Raw genomic sequence first — 16339 nt, 5'->3', positions numbered from 1 at the left:
AACCTGCCCCCCCTGCATTGGGACCATAGAGTCTTAGCCACTGGACCACCAGAGAAGTCCCAACATACAACATTTTAGAGGAAGAGGCTCAGTTGATGCTTGGGACTCAGACATTGATGGGATTCCTAGGGAGGTGGGAGGAGGTGTCTTATTAGAGATAACACTAAAGGGGGTTGCAATTCCCCCATAATTTGGTGGTAAAGAATCCATCTGCAATGCAGGAGATGCAGGCTTCATCCCTGGGTCAGGAAGATCCCCTGAAGGAGGCCATGACAACCCACTCCAGTATTCTTGCCTGGAGAATCCCATGGACAGAGGAGCCTGGCAGGCTACAGTCCGTGGGGTCACAGAGTCAGACATGACTGAAGCGACTTAGCACATATGCACAGGGGGATTGAGGGGTGGGAGGTGCTGAAGCGGGGTGCTAATTTGTCCTGGCTGGACACCTCTGCCACTTCAGCAGCTGGCAGTGAAAGGCCTGAAGGAGACAGAAGGGAGGTTCTAGTCCCTACAATGCCTCCTGTCAGCCTTGTGGCTCCTGTCAGTCCCTTCTGTTCACTCAGTTTCCTCATCTGAACCATGGAGAAGTTGACTTAAGGTTGTCAGACAAACTACGGCATGCCCAGTTTAATTTGAATTTCAGGTAAACAACAAATACTTTCCAGTGTAAGTATATCCCATGCAATATTTGGGACATATGGATACTAAGAAATTATTTTTATCTACTAGTCAATTTTTCTGACAGATGAAGGCCAATGACCTTTATGACACAGATGACTATTCAGACACCCAGAAGTTGGGACCAGACCCTGGCTGGGGCTCCTGTCCTTCCCACCGGCTCTCTCTGCCCATCGGCCAGGTCACTGCCAGGCTGGGCTGAACCCAGCTCTGAGGGAAAGGCCCGGCCTCCTTGATGATGGTGAGAAGGCTGGTGTGGGTCTAGGGACCCAGGGTGCCCATAGAGCTCATGATCAGGGTCCATGAAGCTGGAGCATCCAGGGCTGGGAGGAGGAGCTTCAGGATCCACCCTGAGGGCACCTTTTTCTTCATCTGAATCAGGTAGTGCTACACTGGCTTAAATGGCTGGAAGGAGACCCAAGGGATGAGGAGAAGGATGACATGGCGACACCAGCCCAGACCTCTGGGGTGGAGGAAGAGATGAGGCAGGGGGCACGGATGCTCACCTGGCCAAGGGCCCTACCCGACCCCTCGGTAGTGGGGACTTCTCTTCCCGTTACCACATCAGGGCAGGGTGGGCATCATGGCGGCCAATGCTCTCCATCAACACCCGGCTCAGCTCAGAAAGTTCTAGTGCTGGGCAGGGTGGGTGGAGAGGGGTGTGTGGAAGCTCTGAGGTACACTCCTCCTCCCACTTCTCCACAGACCAGTACTGGTGTTTGTGGTAAACTCAGAAACACGGGAGGTGGCCAAAAAGAGGAAGAGGACCCTGCCAGGTTCCCAGCCTCTATAAAACAGGCTGTGGAGAGAGCCTGGGCAGCTGCCTCAAAATGACCTCCTGGGTTGTCCTGCTCATCGCCTCGGTGCTCCTGGTCTCCCCAGGTGAGGACATTCCCCTTGGGGTAGATCCCGATGGCTCCTCCTCCCAGCCCTGCTTTCTCAGGCTTTGTGGACCCAAACATGAGCTCCAAGGTCACCTCAGGTCCCACAGCCTTCTCACCATCACCACGGAGGCCGGGCCTTACCCTCAGAGTCAGGTTCAGCCCGGCCTGGCAGTGACCTGGCCAATGGGGAGAGAGAGAGCCAGTGGGAAAGAAAGGAGCCCCAGCCAGGGGTCTGGTCCCAATTCTACTGCTCAGGCTATGGGGCCCTGGGGGCTCCCTTTCCCTTCCTGGGCCTCTGGCTCTTTGTCTGCGTCATGAAGATCACTGACCCACCGGTGGGTCTGAGGTTTCTTCTGGCCCACAATGGCCAGGGTGATGACAGGACATCTGAGTGAATGGGGACCTCTCACTGTTTCAGACTCACTCCCTTGTCCCCATACCTTTCCTCTCTGCCAGTACCCGGGCTCACTGGAAGTTCTAAGGGCTTAGCTGAGTGCAAGGACCCTTCTGGAGGGGAGAGCAGGTTGGGCTGGGCCACCTGACATGAAGTTTTTTTTTTTTTTTGAGGAAAGAGAAAAAGAAAAACAATCCCTTGAAAGAAGATGAGGGAAGTTTCCTTTTAGACGGGCCCCAAATCTGTGTGTGTGTGTGTGTGTAAGACACACACACACACACACACACAGATAAGACAGAGAGACAGAGATGGTGGTGCAACGGTGATGGCTGGGGGGACTCATCCTCTTTGCTCTCCAAGGAACTTGAGAGTGTGTGTTTCTCCTGATAGTGGGTCAGAGCAGCCCCAGGGCAGAGCAGGGCAGGAGGCGCCCAGGTCCCCTCACAAGGCCGCCTCCCCATCCTGGGCTCCAGCTGCCTCCTGGGCTCTCCCCAGCCAGAAGCACTGACTTCTCTCCCTCTGTCTGTGGAGGGCTGCTCATGCTGTTTCTTCCCCAGGGCTGGCCTTTTCCGGTCTGACTCCTGAGAGCCATGACCAGGCGACGGCCCATCTGTGTGATGGAGACGAGTTGTGCCAGGGCCTGGCCCCGGAGGATCCCCAGGTACACGGATGGCTTCCTGCTGCCCCCCCCCCCCACCATCCCTCTCCTTCCTCTCCTCCCTGGGCAGTGCCAGGGGCGAGGGCCTGGAGACTGAACTGCTCAGGGGGTGGGGAGGCAGGGCTGGGAGCTGAAGATGCTGGTTTTGTTCACGCTGGTACCTGACTGGGGTGGGGGCTACACTGGTGGCTGGGCCCTCCCCAAGAGCCTCCTCCTTGTCTGACGGTAGAACAGCAGAGGGGCAGATGCTGGGCTGGGGCCGCTGCTGTGGGTGTGGGGGCAGGTCGTGGGGTCTCTCAGCCCCTCTAAGACAGGCTGAGAGATGGGCAGGGGCCAGCCAGTCTGGCTCAGGTCCTCATATGGACAGACAGATCATGGGTCATCCTACTGGCCTTGAAAGCCCCCAAGGGCCCCTTCCTGGTGCCCTTCCAAGGTTGGGGTGTCCGAGAGACCACTCTGAGGGACTTCCTTTCCTAACAGGGTGACCTGGTGCTCCAAAGAGAGGAGCTGAACCAATTCTGTGGTCCGTGTCAGAAGATAATGCAGATGTTGAAGTACATGGTGGGAAATAGGCCCAGCAAGGTGAGACTGGAGGCTTGTGGAGCCTGTTGGGTGGAGTGGTGCCCCTGAGGGGGTGGGGAGGGCGGCAGGTGGTGAGGAGGGCTATCAGAATGGCTGAGGGTCTGCAGGCTCCTCAAATGTGTGCCAATGGACTTTGGAGAATTCCCTCAACTTGAGGCATTCTGGGAGTGTGAAAGTGGGAGGAAGGGTGTGTGGTTTCCATCAAGTTCTTGAAGGGAACCTGTCCCCAGAGAAGGTAGGGACCTCCCATTCATGTCCAGGATATGGCTCTGGGAGGTTGGTTCCAGATCAAGCCTGAGTCAGGAAAGGTAAGTCCCAGGTTCTCCACATCCAAGCTGTATGGCTTGGACAAGTCATAAACACTTTGTGAGCCTCAGTTTTCTTACCTGTGGAATGGGGTGGACAAGAACCCCAAGTTGCCTAGGACTTTTTTTAAACAGATGATTTTATTTATGTATTTATTTGACTGTGCTGGGTCTTGGCTGCCTCTCAGACTTTCTCTCTAGTTGCTCTGAGTGGGAGCTACTCTGTCACTGGGGTGCTCAGGCTTCTCACTGCGGTGGCTCCTCCTGTTGCGGAGCAGTGGCTCTCAGCATGCGGGCTTCAGTAGTTGAGACACGCGGGCTCAGTAGTTGTGGCTCCCGGGCTCTAGAGCACAGGCTCAGTGGTTGTGGTGCACCAGCTTCCTTGCTCCCCAGCGTGTGGGGTCTTCCTGGACCTCAGATCCTCTCCTGTACTGGCAGGTGGATTCTTCACCATGAGCCACCAGGGAAATACTGCCTAGGCCTTTTGAAGGAGCTGAAAAGTGGGATGTACTTAGCTCCAACTTAATGCTTAAGAAGTGGATGTATCATCACAGGAATCATAGTTTCACTCTCCCCTTGCCCCCCTTAGCTCCCTTGACCTGCTCAGCCCTCTGTCTTCATCCTGGGATCCTCAGATTTATCCTCTTCCACTGATATGGCAGGATAAGATATTCCAAAATCAATGAACCAAGGCTTCAAGTTCAGATCCCCTCCTAACCCACTGCACCCACCCCCACCCCCCACCCCCAACCCAGCACTAGTTGGGCCCTGGACCCAGAAGCTACGTAGGCAGAGCCTTTAAAGTGGGTCTGGGCACCACTCTCCACCCAGAAGACAGGGCCCAGGTATATAGGAGCTGAGACTCGGCAGGACCAGTTGTCTTTTCCGTAGCCCCTGCTGGTCAGGCTTGGGCCAGGACTCAGGGATGAGGAACAGGGGCTGAGCCCTGTTTCTCCAGTCCCTGCTCCGGTGGCCACCAGGCACCAGCTCCCTGGCCACTGGTCCCATTGCCAGACCCGCCTGGGGACCAAAGCTGCCAGGGCTTGCAGAAAGGCAATGCCAGGCAGATTTCACCTGAGGTCTATTTCCCACCACGGCGCTGCCGCTCCAGAATGTCATCATCCATGTGACCTCCAAGGTGTGCAGCAAGATGGGGCTGTGGAGCATCCTTTGCAAGCAGATGATGAAGAACTATCTCCATCGCATCTCTAAGGACATCATGGCTAGGAAGACGCCTCAGGCCATCTGTGTGGACATCAAGTTGTGCAAGCTCAAGGCAGGTACGTGCAGAGGCAACAGAAGGGAGTTATTTCCTGACAGCCTCCCTGCGAATGTGCAATAGAGTTTACAAACACAGGAAGGCACCTGTCAGAGAGAACTTCCTAAGCAGCTCACACCTGCCCCTCCCAGCCTTCTGGCCATATGACACATCACTCCAACCACTCCCAACAGGGACAGTGTGGAGCAGATGGGCAGGTGGACCTTGGCTCCTACTAAAGTCCTTTCTCAAACATTTGAGAAAAACTCCTAACAGCCTGAGGCAACCTCCCCCCGCCCCTCCCCACACTCCCGCAAACAGTCCTGGACTAAAATCAGGTCCCCATTTCTCCTCAGCTGTGTGACTTTGGGCAAGCGGCTTAACCTCTTTGAGCTTCAGTTTTCTCGCCTGTGAAAGGGGGATAATGACCCCTGTTTCTGAGGTTGGGGTGAGGACTGAATAAGACCATCATGTATGACGAGGTTGACACCAAGGAAATGGCCCGAGACTAAGATACTGGAGACATCAGAGCCCTGATCGAACTCCAACCTCCCAGCCCACCCCTGATCCCAGAATGGGAGCCAAGGCCACATCCTTCTCCATGACATAGGGGCCTAAGAGCTGGGCTGGAGGAATCTCATGGGGTGGGGGGAGGGCTAGGGCTGCCCAGGCTATGCCTGGAGATTTCAGGCAATGGCTACAAGAGATGGGCCGGGGAAGGGGTCCTCCGTTTGGGTCTGGCAGCTCATCCACTCTCACTGATGCTTTGCGGCCTGATGCTTGCAGATTGCCCGTTAGTATGAGGTCCCCACCGTTTCCCGTGGCTTTTATCTTCAAAGCCCCACCACCCACACAGGCTCCTGAAGGGCTTCCAGGAGGGGACACTGCATGTGTACCACAAGGACAGGTGGCTCTGAGTCCCCATCCCCTCTAGAGACCCCACACACCTGCCCATTGCTGTCTCTTCTCTCCACACCAGGTCTCATCTGAGCCCCCGGATCCCCCAACCCCACCTTGGGGAAGAAGCACAGAAACTCAAGCATCCTTGATCAGCTCCTTCCTTCCTGAATCCAGGAGTCTTCCCTCTAGTTTCTCTCATCTAACTCCTTCCACTGCCTTCCCCGCTCAGGAGAATAAAATATCAAGCAAGAATTTTTGCAGCTTCTTTTCCTTTGCTGGGTTTCAGAGGAGGGGCACGCTCATCTGACTCATGAGTTCATTCAATAAACATGCTGTATGTCCACATGTGATCCTAGATGTTAGGCATTTAGCAGTGAACAAGACAACTTAGCAGCTCTCACACATGTGGTCATGAAATGCTTATTGTGCTGCATGTCACTCCAAGAACCTGGAGTACACTACGAATATACCCCCGGGAGCTCTCAGATCAGCTGGGGAAACCAGCCGGGTTAGGGTTTTGTTGTTATTCAGTCAATCAGTTGTGTTCGACTCTTTGCCACCACATGGACTGCAGCATGCCAGGCTTCCCTGTCCTTCACTATATTCTGAAGCTTGCTCAACTCATATCCATTGAATCAGTGATGTCATCCAACCATCTCATTCTCTGTCATCCCTTTCTCCTCCTGCCCTCATTCTTTCCCAGCATCAGGGTCTTTTCTAATGAGTTGGCTCTTTGCATCAAGTGGTCAAAGTATTAGAGCTTCAGCTTCAGCATCAGTCTTCCAATGAAAATTCAGAGTTGATTTCCTTTAAGATTGACTGGTTGGTTCTCCTTGATGTCCAAGGTATTCTCAAGAGTCTTCTCCAGCACCACAATTTGAAAGCATCAGTTCTTCAGTGCTCAGCCTTCTTTATTGTTCAACTCTCACATCTGTACATGAGTACTGGAAAAACCATAGCTTTGACTATATGGACCTTTGTCAGCAAAGTGATGTCTCTAGATTTTCTTTCAAGGAGCAAACATCTTTTAATTTCAAGGCTGTCGTCACTGTCCTCAGTGATTTTGGAGCCCAAGAAAATAAAGTCTGACACTGTTTCCATTTTTTTCCTCATCTATTTGCCATGAAGTGATGAGACCGGATGCCATGATCTTAATTTTTTGAATGTTAAGTTTTAAGCCAGGTTTTTTACTCTTAGGGTTAGAGTTCTTCTGGATATTAGGAACTGAAACTTAGCCTTTTACTTCTCACAGAAGGCAGCCTTCTCCTTTTTTTTTTTTTTTTTTTTTTTTGGCTGTGCCTTGAGTTTGGGTGAACTCCGGGAGTTGGTGATGGACAGGGAGGCCTGGGGTGCTGCAGTTCATGGGGTCACAAAGAGTCAGACATGACTGAGTGACTGAACTGAACTGAACTGAGGCTTGCAGGATCTTAGTTCCCCAACCAGGGTTCAAACCCGTGCCCCCTGCAGTGGAAACGCAGAGTCCTAATCACTGGGCCTCCAGGGAATTCCCAGGCAGCTTTCTTTTGCTGTTTTGGGGGAGTGTATTATTTAGTGCACTTTTGCCCTCCAGCAACTGAAGTTTTAGCTTATTCTGGCTTAAATAAAAAAGGTAATTTAATGGCACCAATACTTAACCAGTCCACAGAGCTTCAGGCACAGAATGATCCAGAAATCTGTGGTGTCACCAGAGCTTTGTTTCTGTGGTCCTACCATTTTCTTTTTTCTTCCCACCTCTGTATAGTAAAATTGACCTCAGGCCAGCTTCTTCTCAGCAGCAGAAATGGCTGCATTAGATCAAAACTTGCCATCTTTCCGAAGTGTCAACAGTAAACAGAGGGTTCTTTGGTAGCCTCTCGTTTAGTAGCTCCCTTGGAAGGGAAAAGAAACTTCTTTCCCAGAATCCCATCAGACATCTCCCAGTTTTTATTTGCAAAGGGGTCAGCTGCCCATTTTGAACCAACCAGTGTGTTTAGGGGCACGGCATACAATGGTTAGCATAAGCCAAGTCAGGGTACATCCCTGTGGCTGAGATGGAGTCCAGCTCACCCTAATCATTTGGTTGACAATGGACATGAAAATTTGGGAAGAGATTGAGGCTCAAAGAGGGGAAAATAAAGAGTTCAATCAGAAAAAGAGTTCAAATGATGAAATCTGGGGCAATTTGAGTATCAAAAAAGACAATGACAATAATAGATTATAACCCACTGAATAAGTTAGAATCCATGAAAGTGAAAGTCGCTCAGTCATGTCTGACTCTTTGTGACCCCATGGACTGTAGCCTGCCAATCTCCTCTGTCCATCCAGGCAAGAATACTTAAGTGGGTAGCTGTTTCCTTCCCCAGGGGATCTTCCCAACCCAGGGATTGAACCCAGGTCTCCTGCATTATAGGCTGATTCTTTACCATCTGAGCCACGAGGGAAGCCCAAGAATACTGGAATGGGTAGCCTATCCTTTCTCCAGGGGATCTTCTTGACCCAGGACTCGAACGGGAGTCTCCTGCATTGCAGGAGGATCCTTTACCAGTTGATCTCCCAGGGAAGCCCAATGAAGTCATATAAATAATAAATTAATAAGCAAGGGAAAATGGAAAGTGTTACCCTATAGTAGAATGCCAATGAATAAATGTAGACATAGTTATTAAGTCTACCTCACAAATTGCTTATTAATTAGATTTTTTTTGCAGGGGGGCTGCACCATGCAGCTTGAGGGATCTCAGTCCCTGAATGAGGGATAGAACCCCCACCCTCAGCAATGAAAGAATGGAGTCCATTGGAATTAATAAATAATTAATTTCTGGGTTTTCCTTTGCAGTCCAGTGGTTAGGACTCGGCACTTTCACTCTAGTGGGCCTGAGTTTGATCCCTGGTCAGGGAAATAGGATCCTGCAAACCTTGAGGCATGGCCAAGGAAAAAAAGCAACTTCCATTATTAGTTAACTTGACAGCAGAGAAACTTAGCAGACAGGGGATGCTACTAATGGACAAGTCAACATCATGGGGTTCATGACGTAATGCAATGAGAAGAATGTACAACTCATTTCTGACAATAAGCATAAATCATCAGGAAAGGTCAGAGGAACTCAAACTGATATTTTACATAGTAGCTGCCCTATACTTTTAAAAAATGCCAAGGTCAAGAAAGACAAGGAAAGACTGAAGAACTGCTCAAGGTCAAAGGAAACTAAGAAATACGTTGATCTAATTGCAATACTTGATCTTGTTTGGGATCCAGACCTATAAGAGACACTATTGGGGACAATCTATGGAATGTGACTGGAGTCTGTGATGCTAATATTATGTTAATGCTAGTTTTCTGACTTTGATGGTTGTACCAAGTTATGTATGAGATTGTCCTTGTAAGGAAATACACACTGAAGTATCAAGAGGGGATGTAAGGCACCATTTTCTGCAATTTACTGTCAAATGATTTAGAAGGAATCGTGATATTTTCACATAGAAAAGGGGCTTCCTTGGTGGCTCAGTGGTAAAGAACTTCCTTGTCAATGCAGGAAATGTGGGTTCAATCTCTGGGTTGGGAAAATCCACTGGAGAAGGAAATGGCAACCCACTCCAGCATTCTTGCCTGCGAAATCCTATGGACAGAGGAACCGGGAGGGCTACAGTCCGTGGGGTTGCAAAAGAGTCAGACACCACTTAGCGACTGATCAATAACAACAGCACACAGAAAGACACATACCACACGCCTACGGTAAAATGCGAACAGTGGGGAATATGGTTAAAGTTAACGGAAAATCTTTGTATTAGTCTTGCAATTTTTCTCTAAATTTGAAATTATTTAAAGGTGAAAATAAATGACTTGTAGTCATTTGGCCTTAGCAAATGCATAGATGGTGTTAAGGGTGTCATCAAAAAGACATGACTCCAGTTTGACCTGCGGGCTGGACCCAGGTGTTTGGAGGCTGTTCATAGTAGGGGTAATCCTTTTCCTCTCTGTAGGGTCAGTCATAACGTCCCTTCTTCTATTTCTGATTCTAATAATTTGAGTATTTTCTCTTTTTATCTTGGTCAGTCTAGATAAACTTTTCACTTTTGTTGATCTTTTCAAAGAACCAGTTTCTGTTTTCATTGTTTTTTTCTCTGTGCTGTCCTGTGCTTAGTCATTCAGGTGTGTCTGACTCTTTGCAACGCCATGGACTGCAGCCCACCATGCTCCTCTGTCCATGGGGATTCTCCAGGCAAGAATACAGGAGTGGGTTGCCATGCCCTTAGCTGGTAAAGAATCTGCCTGCAATGCAGGAGACCCCAGTTCAATTCTTGGGTCAGGAAGATTTCCCAGAGAAGGGATAGGCTACCAACTCCAGTATTCTTGAGCTTCCCTGGTGGCTCAGATGATAAAGAATCTGCTGCAACTGGGGAGACCTGGGTTTGATCCTTGGGTTGGGAAGATCCCCTGGAGGAGATTTTTCCTCTAATGTTTCTCTATTCTTTTCTTTTTTTTTAAATTGAAGTATAGTTGATTTACAGTGTTTTAAGTGTACTGAAAAGTGATTCAGTTATATATATACACATACTTTTTCAGATTATTTCACATGATAGGTTATTACAAGATACTGAATATAGTTCCCTGTGCTATATGGTAGGTCACTGGTATTGATTTTATATATAATAGTCAGTCAGTCAGTTCAGTCACTCAGTCATGTCCGACTCTTTTCGACCCCTTGAATTGCAGCACGCCAGGCCTCCCTGTCCATCATCATCTCCCGGAGTTCACTCAAACTCACGTCCATTGAGTCAGTGATGCCATCCAGCCATCTTATTCTCTGTCGTCCCCTTCTCCTCCTGCCCCCAATCCCTCCCAGCATCAGAGTCTTTTTCAATGAGTCAACTCTTTCCATGAGGTGGCCAAAGTACTGGAGTTTCAGCTTTAGTATCATTCCTTCCAAAGAACACCCAGGACTGATCTCCTTTAGAATGGACTTGTTGGATCTCCTTGCAGTCCAAGAGACTCTCAAGAGTCTTCTCCAACACCACAGTTCAAAAGCATCAATTCTTCGGCGCTCAGCTTTCTTCACAGTCCAACTCTCACATCCATACATGACTACTGGAAAAACCATAGCCTTGACTAGATGAACCTTTGTTGGCAAAGTAATGTCGCTGCTTTTGAATATACTATCTAGGTTGGTCATAATGTTCCTTCCAAGAAGTAAGCGTCTTTTAATTTAATGGCTGCAATCACCATCTGCAGTGATTTTGGAGCCCCCAAAATAAAGTCTGACACTGTTTCCACTGTTTCCCCATCTATTTGCCATGAAGTGGTGGGACCAGATGCCATGATCTTCATTTTCTGAATGTTGAGCTTTAAGCCAACTTTTTCACTCTCCTCTTTCACTTTCATCAAGAGGCTTTTTAGTTCTTCTTCACTTTCTGCCATAAGGGTGGTGTTATCTGCATATCTGAGGTTATTGCTATTTCTCCCAGCAATCTTGATTCCAGCTTGTGCTTCTTCCAGCCCAACGTTTTTCATGATGTATTAATCCAATATTCCTGACTTGTCCCTTCCCCTCTTTTCCCTTTGGTAACCATAAGTCTGTTTTCTACGTTTGTGAGTCGATTTCTGTAAGTTCATTTGTACCACACTGTATTTTTCATTATTTCTTGCTTATTTATTTATTTTTGGTTGCACTGGTCTTCATTGCTGCGCATGAGCTTTTTCTAGTTGCAGAGACTGTGGACTACTATCTAGTAGCAATGCCTGGGCTTCTCTTGTTGCAGAGCACAGGCCCTAGAGCATAGGCTCAGTAGTTGTGGCACATAGGCTTAGCTGCCCTGCAGCATGTGAAATCTTCTAGGACTTGGGGTTGAGCCCATGTCCCCTGCATTGGCAGGTGGACTCTGCCAATTTGTATCATATTTTATTCTTTTTTTTTTTCAAGAGGATACTAAATGTTTTATTGATCACACATGATACAAGGTTGATACACCAGCTTCATTCCCATCTATAACTTTATCTGATATCATAATTCAATTTATATATATTGCATAGGATGTGCCAATGATCATTAACAACCAAAAAACTCCATGACTTTGAGTGGGTGAACCTTTTAATGGTGAACTCATATCACAACACAGTAACTGTCAGTTCAACTACATCAAGGTTCTGAAGACAACAACTTCTCCACCAAAGCAGGTTGTAAATAAATTTTGAATTAAACCTGGGATCACCCTGAAGGAATTCTAACTTCATACTGCTGGGGTAGTTTACCAAAATGGCTTTTGGTAAACTAACTTTACATGGCACATTAAAAAAAAGAGACATTTATTCAGTGTCATGATCAGACTATTACATTTAGTAATTAACAGCATGGGTGCAAAAAAAAAAAAAAGAAATCCACATTAAAATCCTTTTTTGGCATACTTTACATTTTCCACAAAACAGAAATTAAGTTTACCTGTTATACAATTAGTCAAAGCTACAGTTTTTCCATGTGGTCACATGGATGGATATGAGGTCACATATGGATATGAGAATTGGACCATAAAGAAAGCTGAGTGCTAAAGAATTGATGCTTTGAACTGTGGTGTTGGAGAAGACTCTTGAGAGTCCCTTGAACTGTAAGGAAATCAAACCAGTCAATCATAAAGGAAATCAGTCCTGAATATTCATTAGAAGGACTGATTCTGAATTTGAAGCTAAAATACTTTGGCCACCTGATGTGAAGAACTGATTTATTGGAAAAGACCTCGATACTGGGAAAGATTGAAGGCAGGAGAAGGGGATGACAGAGGATCATCACTGGACGACATCACTGACTTGATGGATATGAGTTTGAGCAAGCTCTGGGAGTTGGTGATGGACAGAGAAGCCTGACGTGCTGCAGTCCATGGGGTCACAAAGAGTTGGACAAAACTTAGTGAACTGAGCTGAACAGAACAATTAGCCAAAGGGCTTCCCAGGTGGTGCTAGTGGTAAAGAACCTGCCTGCCAAGAGACATGGGTTTGATCAAGGAGAAGGGCATGGCAACCTGCTCCAGTATTCTTGCCTGGAGAACCCCATGGACAGAGGAGCCTGGTGGGCTACAGTCCGTAGGGTTGCACAGAGTTGGACACGACTGAAGCAACTTAGCACGCACACATGATTAGCCACAGTATGGTTCTTGAGTTTTTTGCCCATACAGACGAGTATTGTCTAAAACATGTCTTATTTGCAGCAGGGAGGCCCTGTCACCACTGTCCTTGGCTGAGTTCACAAATCTGTTGTAACCTGCAGCTTTCCTGTCACTTCTCTGGCTCTCCTCTCTGGCTAAGCTTTGTTTCCTGGCAATAATTTAAACCTTCTGCCCTTGCTATAGCTACTGCTGCTGCTGGAACCTCCATAGCCACCTTGCTTTCATGGTTTGTCAAAGTATCGGCCTTCACCACCATAGGGGCTAGAACTTCTGCCTCCAAAATTTCCTTCTTTCATGAGACCAAAATTTGAAGATCGATTGTCATAATTGCCAGAATCATTGTAACTTCTGTCAGCTCCAAATTGCTTCCATCATTACCAAATTCATTATAGCCATCCCCTCTGCCACCATATCCACCACCATCATGGCTGCCACCAAAGCCACTTTGACTACTCCATGACCAACATTGTCATTCCCTCCTAAACCACCTCCACAACCATCACCAAAGTTTCCAGAACCACTTCGACCTCTTTGGCTGCATGAAGCAGTGATCTCTGGCTTAGATAGGGCTTTCCTTACTTCACAGTGTGGCATTTCTGATTGCCAGTCTTATCTATGGAGTCATGGTCATCAAAGGTTATGAACGCAGAGCCTCTCTTTTGCCACTGCCTTGGTCAGTCATGATTTCAATCATTTCAGTTTTCCTATACTGTTTAAAATAATCTCTCAGGTGATATTCTTCAGTGTTTTCTTTAATGCCACCAACAAAAATCTTTTCCACAGTTACATGGGCACTGGGTCTTTGAGAATGTTCTCTTGAGACGGCCCTCTTTGGTTCCACAAATCTTCCATCCGTCTTGTGTGGCCTTGCCCTCCGGGCTGCATTAACCTCCTCCACAGTGATGTATGTGACAGACCCAAAGCCTCTGGAGGGCGTGGTGTTCAGATCCTTCATTACCACACAGTCTGTGAGTGTTCCCCTTGCTCAGAATGGCTCCTCAGATTTTCATTTGTTGTTTCAAAGCTCAATCCTCCAATGAAGAGCTTCCACAGCTCTTCTGGCTCTTTGAAAGACTGACTTAGACTTTGACGCTGACTTAGATGGCAGTGGAGGGGGGAAACTTCAAAGATGCTTACTCATGGGCAGAAAGTTGTATCATATTTTGAATTACACATATAGGTGGCATCATATTATATTTCTTTTTCTCTGTTTGACTTACTACATTCAGTATGATAATCTCTAAGTCCATCCATGTTGCCGCAAATGGCATTACTTTCTTCTTTTTTTATGGCTGAGTAATAGTCCATCATGTATATGTGTGTGTGTGTGTGTGTGTGTGTGTGTGTGTGTGTGTATCACATCTACTTTATCTATTCATTTGTTAGTGGACATTTAGGTTGTTTCCATGCCTTGGCTATTGTAAATAGTGCTCTATGAACATTAGGGTGCATGTTATATTTTGAATTAGAGTTTTTGTCTTTTCTGGATATACATACTCAGAAGTGGGGTCACTGGATTATATGGTAACTCTATTTTTAGTTTCTTAAGGAACATCCATAATGTTCTCCATAGTGGCTATACCAATTTACATTCCAGCCAACAGTATAGGAGGGTTCCCTTTTTTTATACACTCTCTAGGAGAAGGCAATGGCAACCCACTCCAGTACTCCTGCCTGGCAAATCCCATGGATGGAGGAGCCTGGTAGGCTGCAGTCCGTGGGGTCACTAGGAGTCAGACACGACTGAGTGACTTCACTTTCACTTTTCACTTTCATGCACTGGAGAATGAAATGGGAACCCACTCCAGTGTTCTTGCCTGGAGAATCCCAGGGACGGGGGAGCCTGGTGGGCTGCCGTCTATGGGGTCGCCCAGAGTCGGACACAACTGAAGTGACTTAGCAGCAGCAGCAGCATTTATTATTTGTAGACTTTTTGATGATGGCCATTCTGACAAGCAAGGAGAGGTAAGAAAGCCTTCTTAAGTGAACAATGCAAAGAAATAGAGGAAAACAATAGAATGGGAAAGATTAGAGATCTCTTCAAGAAAACTAGAGATACCAAGGGAATATTTCTTGCAAGGATGGGCATAAAAAAGAACAGAATTGGTAATGACCTAACAGAAGCAGAAGAGATTAAGAAGAGATGGCAAGAATACACAGAAGAACTCTACAAAACAGGTTTTAGTGACTCGGATAAGCACAATGGTGTGGTCATTCACCTAGAGCCAGAAATCATGGTGTGTGAAGTCAAGCGGGCCTTAGGAAGCATTACTATGAACAAAGTTAGTGGAGGTGATGGGATTACAGCTGAGCTATTTCAAATCCTAAAAGATGATGCTGTTAAAGTGCTACATTCAATATGCCACCAAATTTGGAAAAAGGAGTGGCCACAGGACTGGAAATGGTGAGTTTTCATTCCAATCCCGAAGAAGGACAATGCCAAAAAATGTTCAAACCACTGTACAGCTGTGCACATCTCACACGCCAGAAGGTAATATTCAAAATCCTTTAAGCTAGGCTTCAGCAGTATGTGAACCGAGAACTTCCAGATGTACAAGCTGAATTTAGAAAAGGCAGAGATCGAACTGCTAACATTCATTGGATCATAGAAAAAGTAAGGGAATTCCCAAAAAACATCTACTTCTGCTTCATTTACTATGAGAAAGCCTTTGACTGCGTGATCACAACAAACTTTAGAAAACTCTTAAAGAGATGGGAATAGCAGACTATCTATCTGTCTCCTGAGAAACCTGTATGCAGGTCAAGAAGCAACAGTTAAGATATGGAACTGTTCCTTTAGGATTGACTAGTTTGATCTCCTTGCTGTCCAAGGGACTCTCAAGAGTCTTCCCCAGCATCACAATATGAAGTGTCAGTTCCTTGGCTCTCAATCATTTTTATGGTCCAACAGTCATATCATACATGACTACTGGAAAAGCCATAACTTTGACTATATGGACTGTCTGGTTAGCAACCAGACAGGAAGAACAGACTGGTTCAAAATTGGGAAAGGAATACATCAAGGCTGTATGTTGTTACCTGGCTTATTTAACTTCTATGCAGAGTCCATTATGGGAAATTCTGGGCTGGATGAATCATAAGTTGGAATCAAGATTTCCAGGAGAAATATCAACAACCTCAGATATGGAGATGATACAACTCAAATGGCAGAAAGTTAACAGGAACTAAAGTACCTCTTGATGAGGGTGAAAGAGGAAAGTGAAAAAGCTGGCTTAAAACTCAACATTCAAAAAACTAACATCATGGCATCTGGTCCTATCACTTCATGGCAAATAGAAGGAGAAAAAGTAGAAGCAGTGACAGATTTTCTTTTCCTGGGCTCCAAAATCACTGTGGATGGTGACTATAGCCATGAAATTAAAAGATGCTTGCTCCTTGGAAGGGCTTCCCTTGCAGCTCAGTCGATAAAGAATCTGTCTGCAATGCAGGAGACCTGTGTTCGATCCCTGGATTGGGAAGATCCCCTGGAGAAGGAAATGGAAACCCACTCCAGTATTCTTGCCTGGAGAATCCAACGGACAGAGGAGCCAG

General features: G+C 47.0%; 1 protein-coding gene and 1 pseudogene across 1 annotated transcript; one reads left to right on the top strand and one right to left on the bottom strand.

Moving 5' to 3' along the window:
* The window catches only part of LOC112578220, a 50488-nt pseudogene that overhangs the window by 13004 nt on the left and 21145 nt on the right, over positions 1 to 16339 (bottom strand).
* LOC102399055 (antimicrobial peptide NK-lysin-like) lies at positions 1206 to 5901 on the top strand. The gene is made up of 5 exons (XM_044926011.2): positions 1206 to 1560; positions 2514 to 2617; positions 3095 to 3196; positions 4613 to 4781; positions 5739 to 5901. The coding sequence occupies exons 1-5, from the start codon at positions 1509 to 1511 to the stop codon at positions 5747 to 5749; spliced, it is 438 nt and encodes a 145-aa protein (XP_044781946.1). The 5' UTR covers positions 1206 to 1508; the 3' UTR covers positions 5750 to 5901.

This window comes from Bubalus bubalis, chromosome 12, assembly GCF_019923935.1.
Source record: "Bubalus bubalis isolate 160015118507 breed Murrah chromosome 12, NDDB_SH_1, whole genome shotgun sequence".
NCBI classification, from domain to species: domain Eukaryota; kingdom Metazoa; phylum Chordata; class Mammalia; order Artiodactyla; family Bovidae; genus Bubalus; species Bubalus bubalis.
The sequence above is the reverse complement of the archived record's forward strand: the minus strand, read 5'-3'. Positions and strand labels throughout refer to the sequence as shown.

Bases quoted from the DNA above. Each gene is read 5' to 3' on its own strand.
- LOC102399055 (XM_044926011.2), top strand. From the start codon at position 1,509: ATGACCTCCTGGGTTGTCCTGCTCATCGCCTCGGTGCTCCTGGTCTCC. The intron at 2,618-3,094 runs GTACACGGATGG...CTTTCCTAACAG, and splicing joins TGGCCCCGGAGGATCCCCAG to GGTGACCTGGTGCTCCAAAG. The intron at 3,197-4,612 runs GTGAGACTGGAG...CTGCCGCTCCAG, and splicing joins TGGGAAATAGGCCCAGCAAG to AATGTCATCATCCATGTGAC.